The 19,388-nt window shown below is 42.3% G+C and overlaps 1 protein-coding gene and 1 pseudogene across 1 annotated transcript in view; one reads left to right on the top strand and one right to left on the bottom strand.

Moving 5' to 3' along the window:
• Window positions 1-662: 662 nt before the first annotated feature.
• Hs3st4 (heparan sulfate-glucosamine 3-sulfotransferase 4) overlaps window positions 663-19,388 on the bottom strand; it is a 405,585-nt gene continuing 386,859 nt past the window's right edge. The window contains 1 exon segment of the mRNA NM_001401778.1: window positions 663-2,708. Coding sequence (NP_001388707.1) covers window positions 2,072-2,708 — 637 coding nt within the window. The 3' untranslated portion in view covers window positions 663-2,071.
• Window positions 11,180-12,742, top strand: Rpl32-ps5 (ribosomal protein L32, pseudogene 5; annotated as a pseudogene).

The following is a 19,388-nucleotide window of genomic DNA, read 5'->3' as shown; positions in this document are numbered from 1 at the left end:
CCCCTTCTTCTTTCCTTATTTTTTCCTTCCTTCTTTCTCTCCCTTCCCCTCCTCTCTTCCCCTCCTATTTATGAATTGACTTATTTTAGCCAGTGTCTCACTGGGTGACATAGCCTGGCCTCAAAGCCAGGAGGGTGCCTCAGCCTCCCTGACTACTGTGGTTACAGGTGTCTTCCACTATGGTAGGCTTGTACATATGTCTTGTACAAAATCCACAGGAGATTTGGCTAAGGCTGACAGCCACTCAGTCTTTGTTCTGCTCACAGAGCAAGCCCCCACATCAGCTTCATGTAGTTCACCCTTCTACCTAGGTGTGTACCCCGCACCTTTTAAATGTGCGCCCTTGTATTTTGATCTGTATCTTTGTTTACTTTGGTACATTTGTTGCCTTCAGCTCAACTTTTCTTATCTGGAAAAACATATTAGTGCAGCTGTTTCTGAATATGGTTTATCAGTCCATGGCTCACAGGGTGATGAAAATCTAGTACCTTCCTCCCCCACCCCCTCACCAAAGTGTTTGTGTTTCTGAAAGAAACATCTTGCCTTGCACACAGAGTCCTACAAAGACTCAGGAAACTAATCTATCTCTTCTTGGCCATCCTGGGTAGGGGTATGGGTGGGTAAGAAGTGACCAATACAAATACACCATCAGAAACCATCAATCAGGTTGCATTAAGCTTTATAACAACACAGTTTCCATTTAGTGGGAGAAATGACAGTTTAATAACAGCTGAACAGATTCAACTCTCCCCACTCATACACATTTCCAATTTTACTACAATTCCTGGCTTTGGAGATCTGAGAACAAGTGCTTTATGTCAAACGCGGTGTTTTAATTGAACCATACTAATGGGAAGGGACACTTTATTTGGCAGCCCTTGAAAAGGATGTCTGCAGACAGTCCTTGCCCTCCCCCACCCACTTCACACTGCAAAGCAGCAGCACTCTTGCCAATGGCCCAATGAATGGCATCTCTGAGTAGAGAAAAATGAACCATGAGGTGACCCTGAGGGGGCAGCATCAGACAAACAGAAAAACATTGAGGGGTTCCTTCCTCTCTGCATCTGGAAGGGTGACTCTGAACAACTAACAAGCAAGCTCTGTTTTTGCCTCTAGGGCAGAGCCTGTCCCTTAGAGCATGCCCCAGGATCATGATCCTTACAGACAAGGATCTTAAGGTAAGAGGCCCCCCACCAAGTGTCTGGGTTTTGCCTGATACCCACAGTTACAAGCATTCATCGTTGCCAACCTCAGGGCTCAGCACAGATGCTATCTCCCTGTTCCGGGAGCATTTGTGTAGGCCAGATCCCAAGGTGAGGATGTGTGCTGAACTTCTCTATAATTTAGAACACTCATGAAGAGAGAGATCCACTTTGGATGTCTCTCAGATAGAAGGCTCTAGGGGTGTAGGCTATTTATTTTATTTTATTTTATTTTTTGGTGAAGAACATACGTGCATGCCTTTGCCTTCATATTGTGGGGAGGGAGGAAATCAAAGGGTGTGGGATGAGGCCTTTGATGGGAAGGCTAGACAGGCATTGGAGGGAGGATATTGCTCCCTGGGAGTCTTGGAGCTCTCACTTACAAACAGCATTCTGGAGAGATGCCAGGGTAGAAGTTTATGTACTAGGGATTAAATACAAGGCTAGAATCCAGACTCCCAAGATCATAATAAGAGCTCTTGCAAAGTACACCTTCCTTCCTTCCTTTCATCCTCTCTCTTTCATTCATTCATTCATTCTTTCTTTCTTTCTGACACTCAACATAGCATCTGTCTGTGACATTAGAAGATGTTTTATCCCGTTTTCCCACTCTATTAGCTAGCAGAAGAGACTATTCATGGTGGATTTGAGTGGCCGTCTGGCCAACCAGATACTGTTGGTTCTTCCACAGGGATGCCATGAGGTCTATACCTCTGCCTAAGCCCACGACATTGGATGTAACCTGAACGGATCAGGTTAACAATCTACTTGGTACTCCAGCATGGCTGAAGCTTCTGAACCTGGGGAATTTGGAACTCTCCTAAAGAATATCCTTGCTATTCATTAGCCTTCCCTCCACACCGTTAGCCTCACTTATCACCCTCTTCCTGTTCCCACTGGAAATCTTGACCAGTCATTTGGTAAAACATCATGTTGAAGGGTTTGTAGAATTTCCGAAGTCTATGGATGACATCTGGGTCAATTCGGGGATGAGTCCGACCTTTGCTCTTGCCCAAACATCTTGGGGCACTGCTGTCTTCTGGCTTCTTCAGGCAGGGGAATCCCTTGGTTTTGTTGAAGTAAAAGTGCTTCTCAGTCACAACACGCTTGAGGCCTAGGAAATCCTGGACCTTGGCCATCTCCCCTGCAGGGTCCACTATGAGTCGCTCACCACTGACAAACAGGATCTGAGAGAGGGGAAAATATTGCAGCCAGTTCTCCAGATGCAGAGCGTAGATCCCAATGCGAATGGCACTCCACGAGGCATCAATCAGCCCCAGGGTCCGGTTTTTGAAGGCCAGCACCTCAAAGGTGGGGATCTCTGGCTTTTTTGACAGTGTCTGGGTGTAGTCAGAAATAGCCCTAGTCACTGGGTTTCGTACCACCACAATGAGTTTGATGTCCTTGGCCATAGAGTGGATGCGCTTGGGAGCCTCATTCGTCACAAAATAACTGGGGGTCTTCTCCATGGTTATCTGCCCATCCAATGTCTTAGGCATCACATTTCTAGAAGAACGAAGAAAGAAGAAATATAGTGGTTATTACTATACCCCAAAATAATTTAGTATCTTTGCACAAATTATGTGTAACATATAGGCTAGGTATGAGCCTCCAAACAGAACGCGTGAACACTGAGCTATTCTTTGTCTCTCTGTCCCAACTGTAGGCTTGACTATGTAATTATCAGAAAAGTCAGCATAAGACTTATGCATTATTCCTTGGGAATCTTGTATCCCTGGGTTTAAATGCCTTTCTACCTCTTAGCAGTTGTATTTAACCTAGATATGCCCTTAATTTCCTTACATATTAGGTTTATAATCTTGGAAATGGAGGTAATGATGGCAGCGACTTCACACCGTAGTGTGAGGATTAAGGGAGATAATGTTTGAAAAGCATTTAGCATGGAATCTCATGTGTGCATGAGCTCAGGAAATTTAGGGTTTTATTATTGTCGTAGTAGATTTCAGGAAATATTTGAGCTCAACAAGACCTCGAAGATTATCTAGTCCCGGGTTGGCAAATTCTCTCTGTCTGTATGTGAGTCACAGCTAAGAAGGATTTATAACCTTTAAATGGTTGTGGCAGAAAAAACAAATGATAGTAATAGCAGCATTGTCTGATGCAGGAAAATTATGCAGAATTTATATTTCAATGCTTGTAAATAAACCTTCATTGAGGCGCAGCCACACTTGCTCATTTACATATTGTTTATGTGCTGCCTTTATACAATAAACAGTGAAACTAGTGGGTGCAACAGGTATGTGGCCCACAGAACCTAAAATATGCATTATTTTGCTTTTTAAGGAGGTTTTCTGACCCCTGAGTTAGTCCCAAGACAGTGTTGTATAAATGAAAAAAACAAAAACAAAAACAAAAAAACAAAAAGAACTCCCCACAAGAACAAAAAAAAAAAAAAAGCTCAAGGATAAAGAATGCATAGAGACATCCAGTCAGCTTTGTGTCCTCAGCATACTTAAGCATATCCATATGCCTTGACGTCTTTAGTCACCTTAAATTCATTTGTGAAAGAAATGACAAATAGAATGCAAGCATAGGCCTGGTTCAACATACACAGTTTTCTTCTTTCTCTGCTTCCCAGTTTGCCCAGCAGACCTCTCAAGGAACCTGTTCTACCTGGGATCTTGAATACTTGCCCCTCCTCACCACCTCAGCCATATGTTAAAGGTTTTGTCTCCAGTCTGGGTAGGATGGTAGAGTCCTTAAGTGTGGAGCCTAGTGAGAGGTAGTTAGGTCTTTGGAATGATGCCTTGGAAGGGCATATTACGGGGCTGTCAAGTTGGCTCAGTGGTTAAAACCTTCTGCTCTTGCAGAATGTGTTTGATTCCCAGCATGTGTTTGCATGGTGGCTCACAACTATCTGAAACTCCAAGTCCAGAAGATTCAACAGCCTCTTTTAAACTCTGTAGGCACCAGAAGTACACAAACATACATGGAGGCAAAAGCACATATTCATAAGTGAAAAACAATCTATAAAAATTAATTAAAGGGCATGTTCAGACCTTAGCATCTCCCCCATTTTTTTGTCACTTTTATGTTCTGGCCATGCAGTGACCAGGCTTCCCCTACCATATACTACTCCCATACAATGAGCCAAAGCAGCCCATGGATTAGAATCTCTGAAAGCAGAAGCCACAATGAACCTTTCTTCTTACTAGGTTGACTGTAGTAGGAGTTGTCTGTTATCGTAATGAAAAGTTGCAGACTAGCACAGACATCACACCATGGGTCTTGTCTACCAGTCTCTGACAGAATCACTTTCCATCACCCCCTCTATATCCATGCTGTCATTTAGGGAGGGACTTCAATGCCACTACCTCTAGCTCAATGCAGAGGGCCAACTAGTGACTAAAAATAAGGCTCAGGATATTATTATGAAGCCAGTTTGCTATAGGCATATGGAGACCAGTGCTAATTGAGGATAAACACGTTCAATTTCAATACCGGATGGTACAGTGGGCCATCTGCCATCAGGTGCTCCATTAAATCCATTCACTTCTGAGCCCTAACCAAAGTGGTACATTCAGGATTACACAAGACCTCTTTGTTATGATGACATGCTTTTAAATGTCTCAGCTAATAAAACTTAATTCAGACGAAGATCCCTTAGCCTCTCCTACCATAATTAAATTTATTTACTATCACTTGCATGGAGAAAGAATGACTTCTTTTATCTCTAATTCACATGCTCTGTCAATAATTAATTGCTGCTGGGTTTTGAGCTTCCAAAGCAAGCTCCTTTATTAATCAAGAGGAATTTGCCTGGTAGAAAAATTTGCTAGAACTAGACCTTGTTAGAGTACACTGGTTGGGGAGGATGTAGTTTTTAGGTGAAAGCCAGAGGCATGGCCATAAGTAAGCATGTGTGTTTGGGGATGATAATTTCCACTGTGTGTGTGTGTGTGTGTGTGTGTGTGTGTGTGTGTGTGTGTGTGTTTATATATATGTGGTAGTGATCTCATTTGGAAGAGTGATGGTAAGGAATAGCCTGTGAAAGTGGACCTGCCTAATACAATAACCTGAAAACTCTGATGATCTCTGTTGTCTCAGTGCAGCCCCTTTCCCATTCTCAGCCTCAATTTCTCACATTAAAGAGGGAGCTAATAAAATTCCATGTTCAAAGGACTGAGATGAAGACTAAATGTGATAATGCAGGTGGATCGCTCAAGAGAGCACCTCATGAATGCCAGAATCTTATTTTCACTTAAGCTGGCTGTCTAGGATCATTTTCAGAGCCATTCTTATGGACGGGCAGAGGAAAAGACTTACATTTTACTGAATGAGGATCTGATCTAGAATAAAGCCAATTCTTGATCTAGAGACTGACAGCCAACCAGGAACATATCATATTACAAAACATTAAATAAATGTTGATGAAAGATAATGTTCTGAAAAGTGTTAGTTCTGCATGGTTTCCCCCAGATTTTGGCCCATGGGTTGCACTTTTCCATATCTGTCTTGTTGTATTTTTACTCAACACTGATGTGCAACTCCTCCTCTCCATTCTTTGCATTCATTCTCTAGACCTCAGTGCTAACTTTACATTAAGTCCCATTCAATTCATCTCCTCTGGCTAATTGACAGTCTGTCAAGACCTGTGTGGATCTTGAATGTTTTATCCAAAGCATCTGAGGTGAAGTGGTTCCCACTCAATATGCCAGTGAATACAGTAAGCTGAGGACATGCCCAGCTCAGTGTTTGATGCAAAAGGAGTAAAAGGCAAGGAACATTGAGGAAAGCAGAGGGCACAAAAGGAGTCTCAGTGGCTCTGATCATCTTGCTGCAGGTGAATGGGAAAAGCATGAAACCCAAGCACATTTTCACAACTGGGCACCCATGGTAAGCAAGGCTGGATCACTGATTTAATATCTAACTGTTTCTTTGCCAGAGAGAAAATCTCCAGTAGTTTCTCCCAAATCCATGCAATAATGGTTCTCTTTCTAAAACACATCCTTTCATTCACTCACTCCCTCACTCATTCATTTGTTTGTGTCATGAATGAGTATTTACTAGCAATGGTTGATAAAACAAGCTTGGAGTATGCAGCCTGGCTTTGACTGCTGACAAAAAGAGCATTACACTGCCATGGAATTATCTCTTTTTATCGTCAGAGCAGGTATTGTTACTTTTCCAGTTCCATACAGAAGGGAACAGGCACAGAAGCTGAGGTCTCATTCTCAAGGAAACTGCTGAATGCTTTGTTTAATGGGTAAGTTATTCAGAAGTTAATTAGGTGACTGCCAGGCTATTCATCCCTTCTCTAAACCTAAGGCCAGTCCTGGATAGGTTTTATTGTAATAAGTTTTGTTGCTCTTTCTCCTTTCCAGATCTGGACCTCTGATCCAGCAACTATTTCTACACTATCCTGGTCTCTTCTCCTCATAACACTGTAGGAAGCAGGGCTGGGGGCTTTGCTCAGTCACTAAAGTGTTCATCACAAACAATGGGACCTAAGTTTGATCCCCACTCCTTGGACCAACTTTTTAAAAACCTGGATGTGGTGATATATGCTTACAGTTTTAGACTCAGGAGGAAAAGACAAGTGGAACCATGAGGATTGCTAGTCAGCCAGCTTGGCCTACTTGGAAAGTTCCAGGCAAATGAGAGACTCTGTCTCCAAAAAACAAGGTAAGTGGCACCTGAGAGAGAACAATTGAAGTTGACCTCTGCCCCCATAAACACAGGTGCACATTTGCATATACATAACACACTTGCATTCATATACACATACACTCACATACACACACACACACACAAATACATACATACACACACAGCATTCACATGCACAGAGAGAGTTGGGGTTATGGGGAGAGAGACTAAGACTGAGGCTAACGAAGGCATTTCTTCTATTGGATATGACAAATTTCCACCTGGGCTTAGAGTCTTATCCTTCCCATCTTCTTGAAGATTTTCACCCCTCAATTTCTCTTCTCTTTTCTAGTTTTTAATTAAGTTCTTCTCAGCTGGGTCTGACATTTCAATACGCCCATGTTCTCACATCGTGGTGTGTGTGAGGAACAGGAGAAAGGCCAGGAATACTGGAGGGAGTTAGAAAATGTAAGAGAATTAGAAAATAAGGTCAGGAAAAATGGGTGGGAACCAAATCCTAGAGGGCCTAACAGATCTGAGGAAGGCATAAGGATTCTTTTGTATATGACAAGAAGCTACTGAGGAGAGCCAAACCAGGAGACTAAAGTGTGATTCACACTTAATTGTCTTGTCTGGCTGACTGGTGAGACTAGACTGTGTGTGCTCCTGAGGAGCATGCTCAGAAGCTGTGTCAAGGCTATGGATGGACGTGGCAGTCGTCCATATGAATAAACACCCATCATCCTTATGATGGTAGACTGAGGTAAAAGAGAGGTGTCCGAGAATGCTGGCAGCAGCATGATGGACTGATGATCTAGTTATGGGAAGAACACCATCAAACAAGCAGCCGGGACGTGGAAAACAGCAACTCTGACTCCGAATTTGGAACGTGGGGTATTTGTTACATACTCAGGTGGACCCAACAACTTGGAAGTCTGAAATTCACAGTCTGAAAACATGGTAGTCTGCAACTCAGAGAAAGACCTGGGTTGGAGATAAGCCTTCATGTTCTACCTGCATATTCCCTCTGATGGGAAGTAAGAGCTTAATGTGTATATTCTTCTAGTCACCAGAAGATACTCAGAACTGCTCTTTGTCTATGCATTCAAATCTCAAGCAGGGAAATATTTAAATGTTCTTAAAGATTTTTACTAACTCCTACTCTATTTTAGTGTATACTTTGGGTACAGAGCTCGAGATTGAAGTCAGGGAATTCAGGACCTCTCTCATGCTAGATTACTACTCTACATCATCTCAGCCACTTACTATCTCCTTTTAGCCCCCAAGAGTCCTTTCATTACTGAGATTATAATAAAGACCTAAAGTAGAGTGGGGTGAGGTGAAGCTCAGCAGAAAAGGGCTAGTTTAGTATGCGCCATGCACACATAGTTTGTTCTCTTTCGTTGCAAAAGCAAACAAATATACAACCAAAGAATCACAACAGAATTGGTTCCCATGTCCTTCATAGCTAGTCTCAGTTCTCTATGATAAGGGCAGTGCTTTCCTTGCCTGTGGTCTTAGTAAAACTCTGGTTATTTGTAGTCATTGAGTTATTATGGAAGTAATGCACAAAAGAATACATGCTCCCTGGGGTTTGGGGAAACTGGATCACATGCTTCTTAGATTAGATTTTCCATGTATGGGGCTCAGCATGCCTACATCATACCATCCCTGTCTGAAAGACCATGCACCTCACTATAGACCATATTGTGAGAAAACATGGCATCCGTACTTTGAAGAGCTTGTTAACAATACCCAGGATCCTCAGAGCAGCCATGACATCAGCATAAACATACAGTCCTGAAGTGAGAATCACTCCACCCAAGCTGTCAGCTGCTCTCACAGCACAAACGTTTTTGAGATACCCTCCAACTCTCTCCCTTACCCCCTTCACTTTGCTAAGCACAAGCCTACTGAATTCCAGTCAGCAGAGTTCAGTGACAATAGTTGCCATAGCACCTTAAGTCTGTTATTACAGAGGGCTTGCCCACTCCAAGGTATGTTTCATGTGTGACAAAAAACTGACTTCACTAAACACAGTCAGACACAGGATTATCCCCACTAGTCAAGAGCATAAAATCTAGAGGTCTACTTGCCCAGTTTGTACTCGGTTATTAGTTGTGTGATCTTGCACACATTCCTTAAGGCTAGTACAGATAGGCCAATTTTCAAGTTTTCAACTATGATCCTGCAAAAGTGATTCACACTCAGTAGAAACCATGCCTTGACTTTGGAGTTATGACTGGGCTAACATTTGTGCTATGACTCCACCCCAACGCTAGTTTGGTTGAGGCAGGGTCACACTGTGTTGCTTCAGCCTCCAAGTAGCTACTGCAGGTGTGGATACTGTCCTACCTGTATTACTTTCTCTTGATGCTGAACTGCAATTTCTGTTCAACCACGTAATCATGAGAAGGAACAGCCAACCTTCCACAACATATCGGAGCATCAGTGGTGTTCAATGGTCTCAAACCCATTTTCAGGGACTGGGAGTAGGACTCCCAGTTGGTAGGGCTTTTGCCTTACCTGAAGTTTGGTGCACAGTAAAGGCACAAGTAGTGTGGTTGTATTGTCCTAGCACTTAATTAAGGATTAAAAGTCCAAGGTTAATTATAGCTACCCAGCAAATTTGAGGCAAGCTCTCAGGGCATGTGAGCCTATATAAAAAACAATGCACTGTCAACTTCCAATACATTAAACATATGCTGAATTCATTGAGTGTTTCCCCACTGTAAGTCCAGAAGCACCTGCAATGTCTCATTTCCATTATCTGGAGAGCAATCATTACATGAATAATTGGCTTTTTACAGGGATTTATTAAATGAATTAATATCTAGTGAGTGATTCACATGAATTCTCTATACATTTGATATTGATTTTTAAAAAAGTCTCTTTTCAAGTTTATACCCTTATAATCTCTTTAGAGATCAGAAAACTGAAGCCTAGAGAGACCGATTCACTGTCAAAAGAGACAGAAGAAGGTAAATTCAACTTTACATTTTGGCGAATACCATAGCCTATTCTTTTGGTTACTTCTTGACAAGTGCCACATTTCAGGGGCTCATCAAAGTGGCATGGCTGTCCCAGAGTCACTGTGTTAGTAAGTGTCAAAGTAGAACTTTAAAAATCCGACATTTTAAAATCATTACATGAACAGTGAACGTGGCTTACTACAGTGAAGCACAGAACCCAGGCCAGAATCCCTAGAAATTCTTGTCAGATCAAGCTACATCATTCAATTTGTAATATCTCTCTCCAGGGCCTCTTCAACTGAAGCGAATGGACACCATCATGAACACTGAGGGAGAAAGCAGTCAAGCATATGAGATCTAAAGTGCCCATTCTCCCTGGCAGGGTCAGCGCAGAGTTTGCCTTTAGCTTCCCTAAATTGCAGGTGTGTGGGCACCTTACACTTTCCCAAATGCATTATCAAGTGGAATAAATGGTGCATGAATTAGCAATATTTTCTGAGCCTTCCTGATGAACTATCACCCACAAAAATGGTGGTTAAAGCAAGGGCAGGTGGTGGGTCCAGCTCCTCTTTAGCCAGGGAAGAAACACAGTTAATAGCCAGTGCAGCAACTGTGTCACATTACCTTGGTTTAACCTTTCAGGCCTCTGTGACTCACGGAGCCCTTCCTAAAGATGGAGAAAGTCAAGTTTCAGAGAGAAAAAATAAATCTTGCCCAGTGATTCATGGGCTAGACATTGCCTTTCCCAAATATGTTTTTTCAAAAACCCAAGTTTATGAAAAAGGAAGTGTGACCCATTTGAAAACTGCATTCATATATAGACGATGAGGGAGGAAATCTGCATGCTTGGGGACCACACTGCTCTAAGCTAGAAGCAAAAGAAGGTTCTAGGCTACAGGTCTGAGTTAACAGTCAACATACTGAATGAATTTAGGATACAAATGTTTCCTCCTTGGACCTCCACTTCTTGTGCATAAAAAGGGTTATGTTTCAATGTCACTTCTCATTAATTCAGTGGAGTATCTGTTGGTGATTATTATGTACAAGGGGTTAAGTGCATGTTGGTGTAAAAAGCAGGTGTGGTCCCTGACATTCAAGACAGTAAGTTACTGGAGAGGAGACTGGAACGGTCTTCTACAGGTCTTACCTCAGCATGTGAGTCGGTCTCAGTTGATATTACTCTGCCAATCAGCTAACTCCACAAAAGCAACAAAAAAAATCAAAAAACAAACAAAGCAAAACAGACAACAAGTCATAGCATATCACCCCAAGTTTTTGGTAAATTTCTTTCTGTAAAGTTCTGATAAATAGAGCTCAACTACACAACTTAAGAAGACAGACCAAGCTTCTTCCTTGGTGCTGCCTTTGAGGTGGCTGCCATCTGTTTGCAGCATTATGGCTGCTCTCTGGCCTATGGTGAAGCCCAAGATCATCAAAAAGAGAACTAAGAAGTTCATCAGGCACCAGTCAGACCGAAATGTCAAAATTAAGCAAAACTGGCAGAAACCCAGAGGCGTCAACTGACAATTGGGGTGCAGAAATGATTCAAGGGCCGGATCCTGATGCCCAACACTGATTACAGGAGCAACAAGAAAACCACGCACATGCTGCCTAACCACTTCCAGAAGTTTCTGGTCCACAATATCAAGAAGCTAGAAGTGCTGCTGATGTGCAACAAATCCTACTGTGCTGAGATTGCTCACAATGTGTCCTCTAAGAACCGAAAAACCATTGTAGAAAGAACAGCACAGCTGGCCATCAGAGTCACCAATCCCAGTGCCTGGCTACACGTAAAAGAAAATGTGCATGTTTTGTGTTTAAATAAAACCACAAAAACTGGAACTAAAAAGAAGACAGACCAATACCTATATGTCATTAGTGAAAAAAATCCTTCGCACATGTCCTTCTATGTACTTCCTTTAACAAAAGATCCTTTCACCTATGTCTTCTTCAACCAAACATTTCTTTACAATTCTGCCTTAGCCTTTCACCTGTGTCCACTTCAGCTAACGTTCTTTCATGTGTTTTCCCATCAAAACGTCATCCAACTGATTTTCCAAAGAACCCTTAAGTTTCTACTTCATTGTGGCCTTGTTGGAGGAGGTGTATGCCTTGGCTTTGAGGCCACACCAGACCCAGTCCCATTCTCTCTTTGCCTCTATCTTGCCAATACAATGTACACTCTCAACTACTGCTCCAGCTCTATGTCTGCCTGCCATAGTGCATTCCAACACGATGATCATAGACTAACCTGCTGAAACTGTAGGCCAGTACCAAATTAAATGCTTTGTGTGTGTGTGTGTGTGTGTGTGTGTGTGTGTGTGTGTGTGTGTGTGTGAAATTAAAAAAAGTGGTAGGAATTCATCTGTAGTCCTGTCTCATTACCACCCCTTGCACACATCCTTATCATCAGGAAGGGCAGGCTATCTGTATTCCCAAGAATGGGATAATGTTTCTCTCCAGGGAAGGCAAGTCTTGAAGTGCTTCATGATCTATAAAGAGGAAGTGCCCTGGGCACTGCCATTGAGCAGCCTGTGTATCAGAAATTGGGTCTGCCCTGGATTTCAAAATCAATACTGTGTTCAATGTTAAGTAGCAACCCTGGCCACTGTCTTTCAGCTCATCTCCCTATGACATGCTGACCACATATGTTCATACCTATTGCCAAATTTTTCTTAGATGTCCCACTCACTCTTTTGATCCACTGGTCTAACCAAAATTGCTATATTTCTATCTGGTCTGTGCCTCTCATTAGAGCTAATATCTTGGACGAGCTGATTTGCTTCCCTCTGTCCAGATTTTCTCAGCTATAAACTGGAATGGTGGTAATATGAACCTCATGCAGATGTCTTAAAATGGAGTAAGTTCCTGTGGATTCAACTGTGTTCATCTACACGAGGCTGGGAAGCTTATAAGGAACAGAAATTTTGTCTTATGCTTCTGTAGGTAGAGCTCTGAGGGCTTGAGTCTGGTGGTGGCTTTTGGGCTGCTGGAATCCAATGACAGCACAGAGCATCTATCTGCTATGCCTTGACTCTGAAATGTCCCCTACAGTTCATGTTTTGAAGGTTTGTTCCCAGCTGCTGTCACAATTCTGATTGCCTGAGTAGCTGTTGGGAGGCGAGGCATAGTTGGTGGCAGTGGATCCTTAGGGATGGGCCTTGGAACCTTAGAGCTCAGCTCTAGTTTCTAGTTCCAGTTTTAGCTTCCTGATTCAAGTAAAGAGAGGAGCTTCCAGTAGATACTGCCACCACCGTGAATCCTCAAACACCTCTTTCCTGCCACGGTGAGCTGCAAGTTTCATAAACTGCGAGCCATTTTTTAAAAGATATTTTGAAGGTAGTACACATACATATCACTAGAGGGAACACACATGTACAGATGGCCTCTAGTGGCTCTCTCCTTTATAAAGCTACCAGAATTCAAACACAGGAACTTTATCTTGGTAACCTTTCTAATCCCAACCAATGCCCAAAGGCCAACTTCTGAACATCATAGACAGATTCACTTCTGATCCTCTTAATATCTCAATTAAATTTCAAACCATGAACCCTGGAGGCACAGACTCAAATGTCGTTCCAACCAGAGTGGCTGCTCTATTGGCAAAGCTGCATAATGTCTGTATAAAGATACATTACTGTTATGAGTGCTGTCACCCTACTAAGACAATGTGCCACATTCTACAAGCTCCATCGTGGGATGGTAAATATATGGCCTACTAAATGCCATGCCCTAGATAGAGGACCACTAGCTGTGCAGTGCCAATTCAGAGTCTTTAATAAGTGTGGCTTAGGAGAGGTGGACCCATCAATAGAGCCAGATCCGATATGACAGCATGAAAGCTAGATCCCTTTCCTGTGGCTTTGCACAATGACCAATTATAGGGATTCTGTTTAAACTAGAGCTGTAGGTTTCAATGCAAATATAGTTTTAATTAGATTATAATTACCTTTCTTGAAACCTAAGAGCCATGGAGTAATTTATCCATTTTACATAAAGTAGTACTGTTCACTATCAGCAGACACCAAGCATTTAGTACACAATAATATATACGGTGTTCGCCGACCACATATGCATATATGGGTTGTGCTAGGCATATGGGTCAGAACTATGAAGAGTCAGAGAAACTGAAGATACCTGTGGGTGCTTGAACTTGGACTATAATCACATCTTTGTTGGTGAAGAGAGAAGACTGTGGGCATCCGGAGGTGTTAGGCTTCTTTATTTTGGCATTGGACATACAGAGCTGGATGCCCTTCTCGATGTAACATAGTGTTGGATAGTGTTTTCATGTCAACTTGACACAGGCCAGAGTCATTTAAGGAGTAGGAACCCCAATTGAGAAAACAATAAACTATCATATAAACACACACACACATACACAGACAACTTTTTAAAGATAGAGATTCATCCTCATCAGCAAACACTTCAGTGTGACATATATACCAGGGCAGTACCAGAAATCCTTCTCTATGATTGAATCCTAAACATTTGGAAATCTTCACTACTGGGCAGGACTTAGGCACCACCCAGGGCCCATGCTTCATGCTGCACATATGATAAATATTGCTTGTGTTTTCCTGTCCACTAATCTTTCTCAGTGTGCTGCTTGGCTTTAATATCAACGGGCAATCATGTGACAGGCAAGGACGTCTTCGTTCCATTCTCTTTAGACAGCACATATGGACAGAAAGATCTACAGATTCCACAGTCCTTTAAAATGCATTTGTAAATGAGTCATCGTTGAATTTATATCTTTAAAAACTTGTCTGTGTGTGCTTGTGTGTGTATGTTCATACGAGATAGTTTATTGATTAACTTTGTGCTCACTGTTTGGTGTTTGTGGGGTCGTGGGTATTCCTTGCAATATTTCCTAAATTTACAGGTAGAAAAACACGGCTTTAAAATCTAAATGCCTACAGCCTAAGTGTCCTCCTAACAGTAACCTTTCCTCTAGCTCAGTTATTCTCAATCTTCTGAATGTTCTCTTTAATACAGTTTATCATGTGACAACCTTCCAATGATAAAATTATTTTGTTGCCATTTCATAACTGTAATTTTCTACTGTTATGAATATTAATGTAAATATCTGACATGTAGGATATTGGATATGCAACTCCTGTGAAAAGCTCATCTGACCCCCAAAAGGGTCATGACCCATAGGTGGAGAACTACTGTGGTCTAGCCCTTTGTCTTTTGTGCATAGACCTTCCTATCCAGATATCCTAAGAGAAGCTGTTCCATTATTTTGAATAAATTAGAGGGTGAAATACGTGTCACCTGCCCCTGACTGGGGATCCCATCTGGAATGAACTTGTCTAATATTTTGTTTATGTACATTCAAAGAGAGCCTCTCTGCAGAACCCTACACACCGACTTCAATCTCCTATCTTATTTCCTTTCCTCAGGCTCAGCATCTCAAAGGGCAAGTGCAACAATTAAGCACTGATTACAGAGGTGCCAGCTTGTCTGCTCGGGCCCTTTGTGCTCACAGTTAACAGACAGTGAGTGGCAGAATGGCCTCCGGTCTCTCCCTCTCACCTCTTGCTTCCCTCTCAGCTGTAGATCAGGCTGTCACTGCCTAGGGGATGTTGCCAGTCAGCCTTGATTCTCACCCACACCCAAGCCCCCATAGGCTCTTCCTGAGTGTATCCACCATCCTGATGAATGTCTAAGCCCTAAGCCCTTGAGCTGTATGGGTTCCCAAAAAACCTCAACCTCAGAGGGAAGGAAGATGTGGCTGTTTGTGATGTCAAGTGTCAATATGCCAGGTTTTCATTGCCTTTTCTGGTCTACAGTTTGCTTTATTACTCCTGCCTAATGGTTTCTCCTGTTTGTCAACTGAATTAGATAAAAAGATGCCTAGGGAATTAGTGAGGCAGACTTCTGGATGTTTCCAGAAGAATGTTTCTAGAGATGATTAACTTAGATGGATGACATGCTCTCAATGCAATTAGCACCGTCCCATAGGCAGAAGGTTTTAAAAATGGCAGAATGTACTAGACACGAGGAGTTCTTTTTCATTGTTGGCCAGGGCTTTCTAACCGGCTCCTGAAACATACAGCTATTACTGTTGCCCTTAGTTACCCTCCAGACATGAAAGGTAAGTATCTATTGGTGAAGATACCTTATTCTTCAGAAACATGGACCAAAGGCCCCTGAACTCGACTGATCTGAACAGCTCTCTATGAGGACTAGCTTTCATGGTAGCCAAAGGAGCTATGCAAGTTTCCAAAGGTGGGAGAACATCAATAGCCCCACCCAGTTATCACACCCATGAACCACATCAATATTAACTCTATAGGTGCAGTAGTGGTGCTAATATCATGGTGGTAACAACTTCTCTCTAATTTGACTTAAGACCTATTTCGGTAAAAATAAAAATTGGTGAACTGGTTCCTGCTCGCACCCTCATGGTCTCGCTCTAGCTCATTCAGGTACCAGCAGACCATTGGAATTAGCACTAATTTATCTCAGTGGCTCCACGCTGCCCCCAAGTACTCTCTAACCCAGGCGGGTCCCTACCACGCCAGTTTCATACAGAGACCACCTATCTCAGAGCTCTCTTACTGTGGACTCTGCTTACATTCCCAGCATCTAACCCCTAATAGTTGTAATATAAGCTCCCAACAACCCATTAAAATCAAGACTCAACAAACTGTAACCCAACAATCAGATTTATATGTTAAATTCTCAATCCACAATACATCCACACAATAAACTTACAACCAACTGATAAAGATATAAACCTCCCACCTAGATAATATAAATTTGCCTACAGAAATCCATCCCAACTACCGTGGCAATTCAAGACCATCCAGATTTGGGTCATCCTTCTGTGTCTCTATCTTGATTCTCCTTCCTTCTCCTTCTCTCCCACCTTACAAAAACTTTGTCCCTGCCTTATTTTTTACTGTCCACTCATGGTCTTGACCTAACTGTTGCCAGTCCTCACCTGCATATTGACTAATTAGACTTAAGACCCACTCAATAAGAGGGATACCATGGCCAGTTATAGGAACCCAGTTAACTACTCAGTGCTGGTGACGTCATTATTTCTGAGGAAGAATCTATAATCACTATTTTATTAAACTAGTATAAACCCTAACTACAACCTAAAAACATTTGTTTTTACACCCACAGGTAAGTATAGTCTTCACCCCTGGTCAAGGAATCTTCTCTTTGTAACATATGGAGACTGCTACAGAAAATTATAACCAGTCAAAGTGTGGACTTGTGGCATGTAGTCCCTCCGAATAGATACATCTACAAAACATTCCCATAACCTAAAGCTCAGGGGATATTTCAGAAAGGGGGCAGAAAGACATAGGAGCTAGAGGATCAGGAAGGTATCTCTGAGATTCTATCTTCTAGTCGTATTAGAAGCCACACCAGTAAATTCTCACCAACATGACTGCCTAAACATAAGCCGAATAAGGAAAAAACAAACATGTGAGGTAGTTAAGAAGAAAGATCACAAGGCCTCAACCCAACATGAAGAACCACAAGCAACTGAGTACAACTGGAAATGGGAGAGGTGGCCTTCCCTGGAAGAGCATGCCAACTGGTTGTCCAGTGCCTGAAATATACATACAAGCAACATTATATAGACTCAACAGGAATACATAGTCTATGCAAATACAATATGCATACAATAATAACTGATGAAAAATAGGTCACCAATTTGAAGGAAGGCAAGGAGGGGGGCATGAGAGGGTTTGGAGGGAGAAAATGGAAGGGAGCAAGGAAAAGGAGAAATGCTGTATTTAAATTACAATCCCGAAAATAAAAAAAAGAGTGAGAAAGTCTGCTCATCCAGGTGTTTTTAAGCCATGCTTCATAACCACCATGACCAGAGAACTGCGCTCTTCCTGCCCTTCCTGTGTCTCCACACCAAGATCTCCGAAACCATAAGTTGAAATAGATTTATAGATTTCTCTCTCTCTCTCTCTCTCTCTCTCTCTCTCTCTCTCTCTCTCTCTCTCTCTCTCTCCTTTTTCTTCATTCTTGTTTATTGAAGCAGGCTCTCACCTATTCCTCTGGTTGGTCTCAAAATTCAGAATCTCCCGCCTCAGCTTTGGAAGTGCTGAGATTACAGATATGAGCCAGCGTTCTTAACAAATCTTTCTGCTTTGTAAGTGTCAGGCATTGGTCAATGACAAGGGTCTGACTACTTCAACCTGCCTTTGTGGCCCCAGATGCTCTTTAGGTTGATCTATATCATGTCATTTTTTTTTTATTTGTGGGTTGAATGAAGCAGGATAATCTGACAGATGTCTGCAATGTATCCAATCCAGTCAGGAGATTGGTTCTTTTACTGGTAGGCCCTTTGTAGTAGTCCCTCCCCAGGGTCATCTCTAATGGTGGGATGATATCTTCCCCCACCTTCCATGCTGTTTCCACTACCTAGGACTCTGTCCCCACCATTGCTGTGCGAAGGACTATGGGAAATGCACTTATCCACCTCAAACCCCAGTTTTCTCATCAAATAAAATGAGGATGGACAGAAAAAGCAATCAGAAAGATTTTATACAATTATGATGCACTTCTTAATATCCCTCCAAGGAATTTACTGCTCACCACAAATGCAGATTGTTGTCGCTCCTCCACAGGTATCCCATTCATTGAGAGCTCTCAGAGAATGACATGTTAAGACTCATGCTGATGGTGAGGTTATGCCTCCTTGAATATTTAAAGTGAATCTTGGCTTTCTGTAAATAAGCTGTCTGTGTTTCTTCCATGTGGTCCAGGGTATCTGGTCAGTGAGACAGTTAATGTTCGTTGAAAGCACTTGATGTTTTATCTATGAAAGTGTTGCTGGGGTCAGTCATGCCTGGCCATGGAAGCTCGTAAAATAAGTCAGGCAAGATGGAGGCATCTGTCTATATGAGTGACAGGTGTAAATGCTTCTGTGAAGCACAGGCATGCTTTGCTAGTAACTGTGCACTAGTTCAGGGGGTTGGTTACAATTGATGCATAGGATGAATGCAACCTACAAGCCCCCTCTGGCTCCCAGCAACCAGGGCAGTAGGGACAAGTTTCCTACAAAATGCTTATGCAAGAGTCTTCTGTGCTGTCCTTGAACTGTTTCCTTCAGAAGTTACATCCCCCAAATCAAGAGCTCTAGCATCAATGATGTAAAATACAATCATAAATTAATTAGTGCATCATACTGTGTCTGTATTTAGACCTGCCTTTCACAGCTTGAGGTGCATGAAATACTAAACAGATTTTTCAGCCAATCAATCTGATCATGTAACAGATGGAGAGATGACAGCTAGGAGAGAGATCAGTACAACCTAGAAAGATATGCGTGAACATATGCTATGGAGAGCTTTATATTATCTAGTATTCACACATACAAATGAATGTATTAATGCTCTCTTACTCTTCCAATAATTTATGCTACCTTCTATCCACATGATATTACCTACTCTTTTTGGACATGGCCTCCTATCCCAAACAACCCATGACACTTGCTCCCTTCTTCAAACCAGTCCCTTTTGCTCACGCCATAGAAATTGTTCTCTGAAATGATCTCTCATGCATGTTTATTTTCTTGGGCATCGTTGTTCTGTCCTGGAACTCCAAGAAGTGAAGTGAT

The sequence above is a fragment of the Rattus norvegicus genome, chromosome 1 (assembly GCF_021556685.1).
Source record: "Rattus norvegicus strain SHRSP/BbbUtx chromosome 1, alternate assembly SHRSP_T2T, whole genome shotgun sequence".
NCBI classification, from domain to species: Eukaryota; Metazoa; Chordata; class Mammalia; order Rodentia; family Muridae; genus Rattus; species Rattus norvegicus.
The sequence above is the reverse complement of the archived record's forward strand: the minus strand, read 5'-3'. Positions and strand labels throughout refer to the sequence as shown.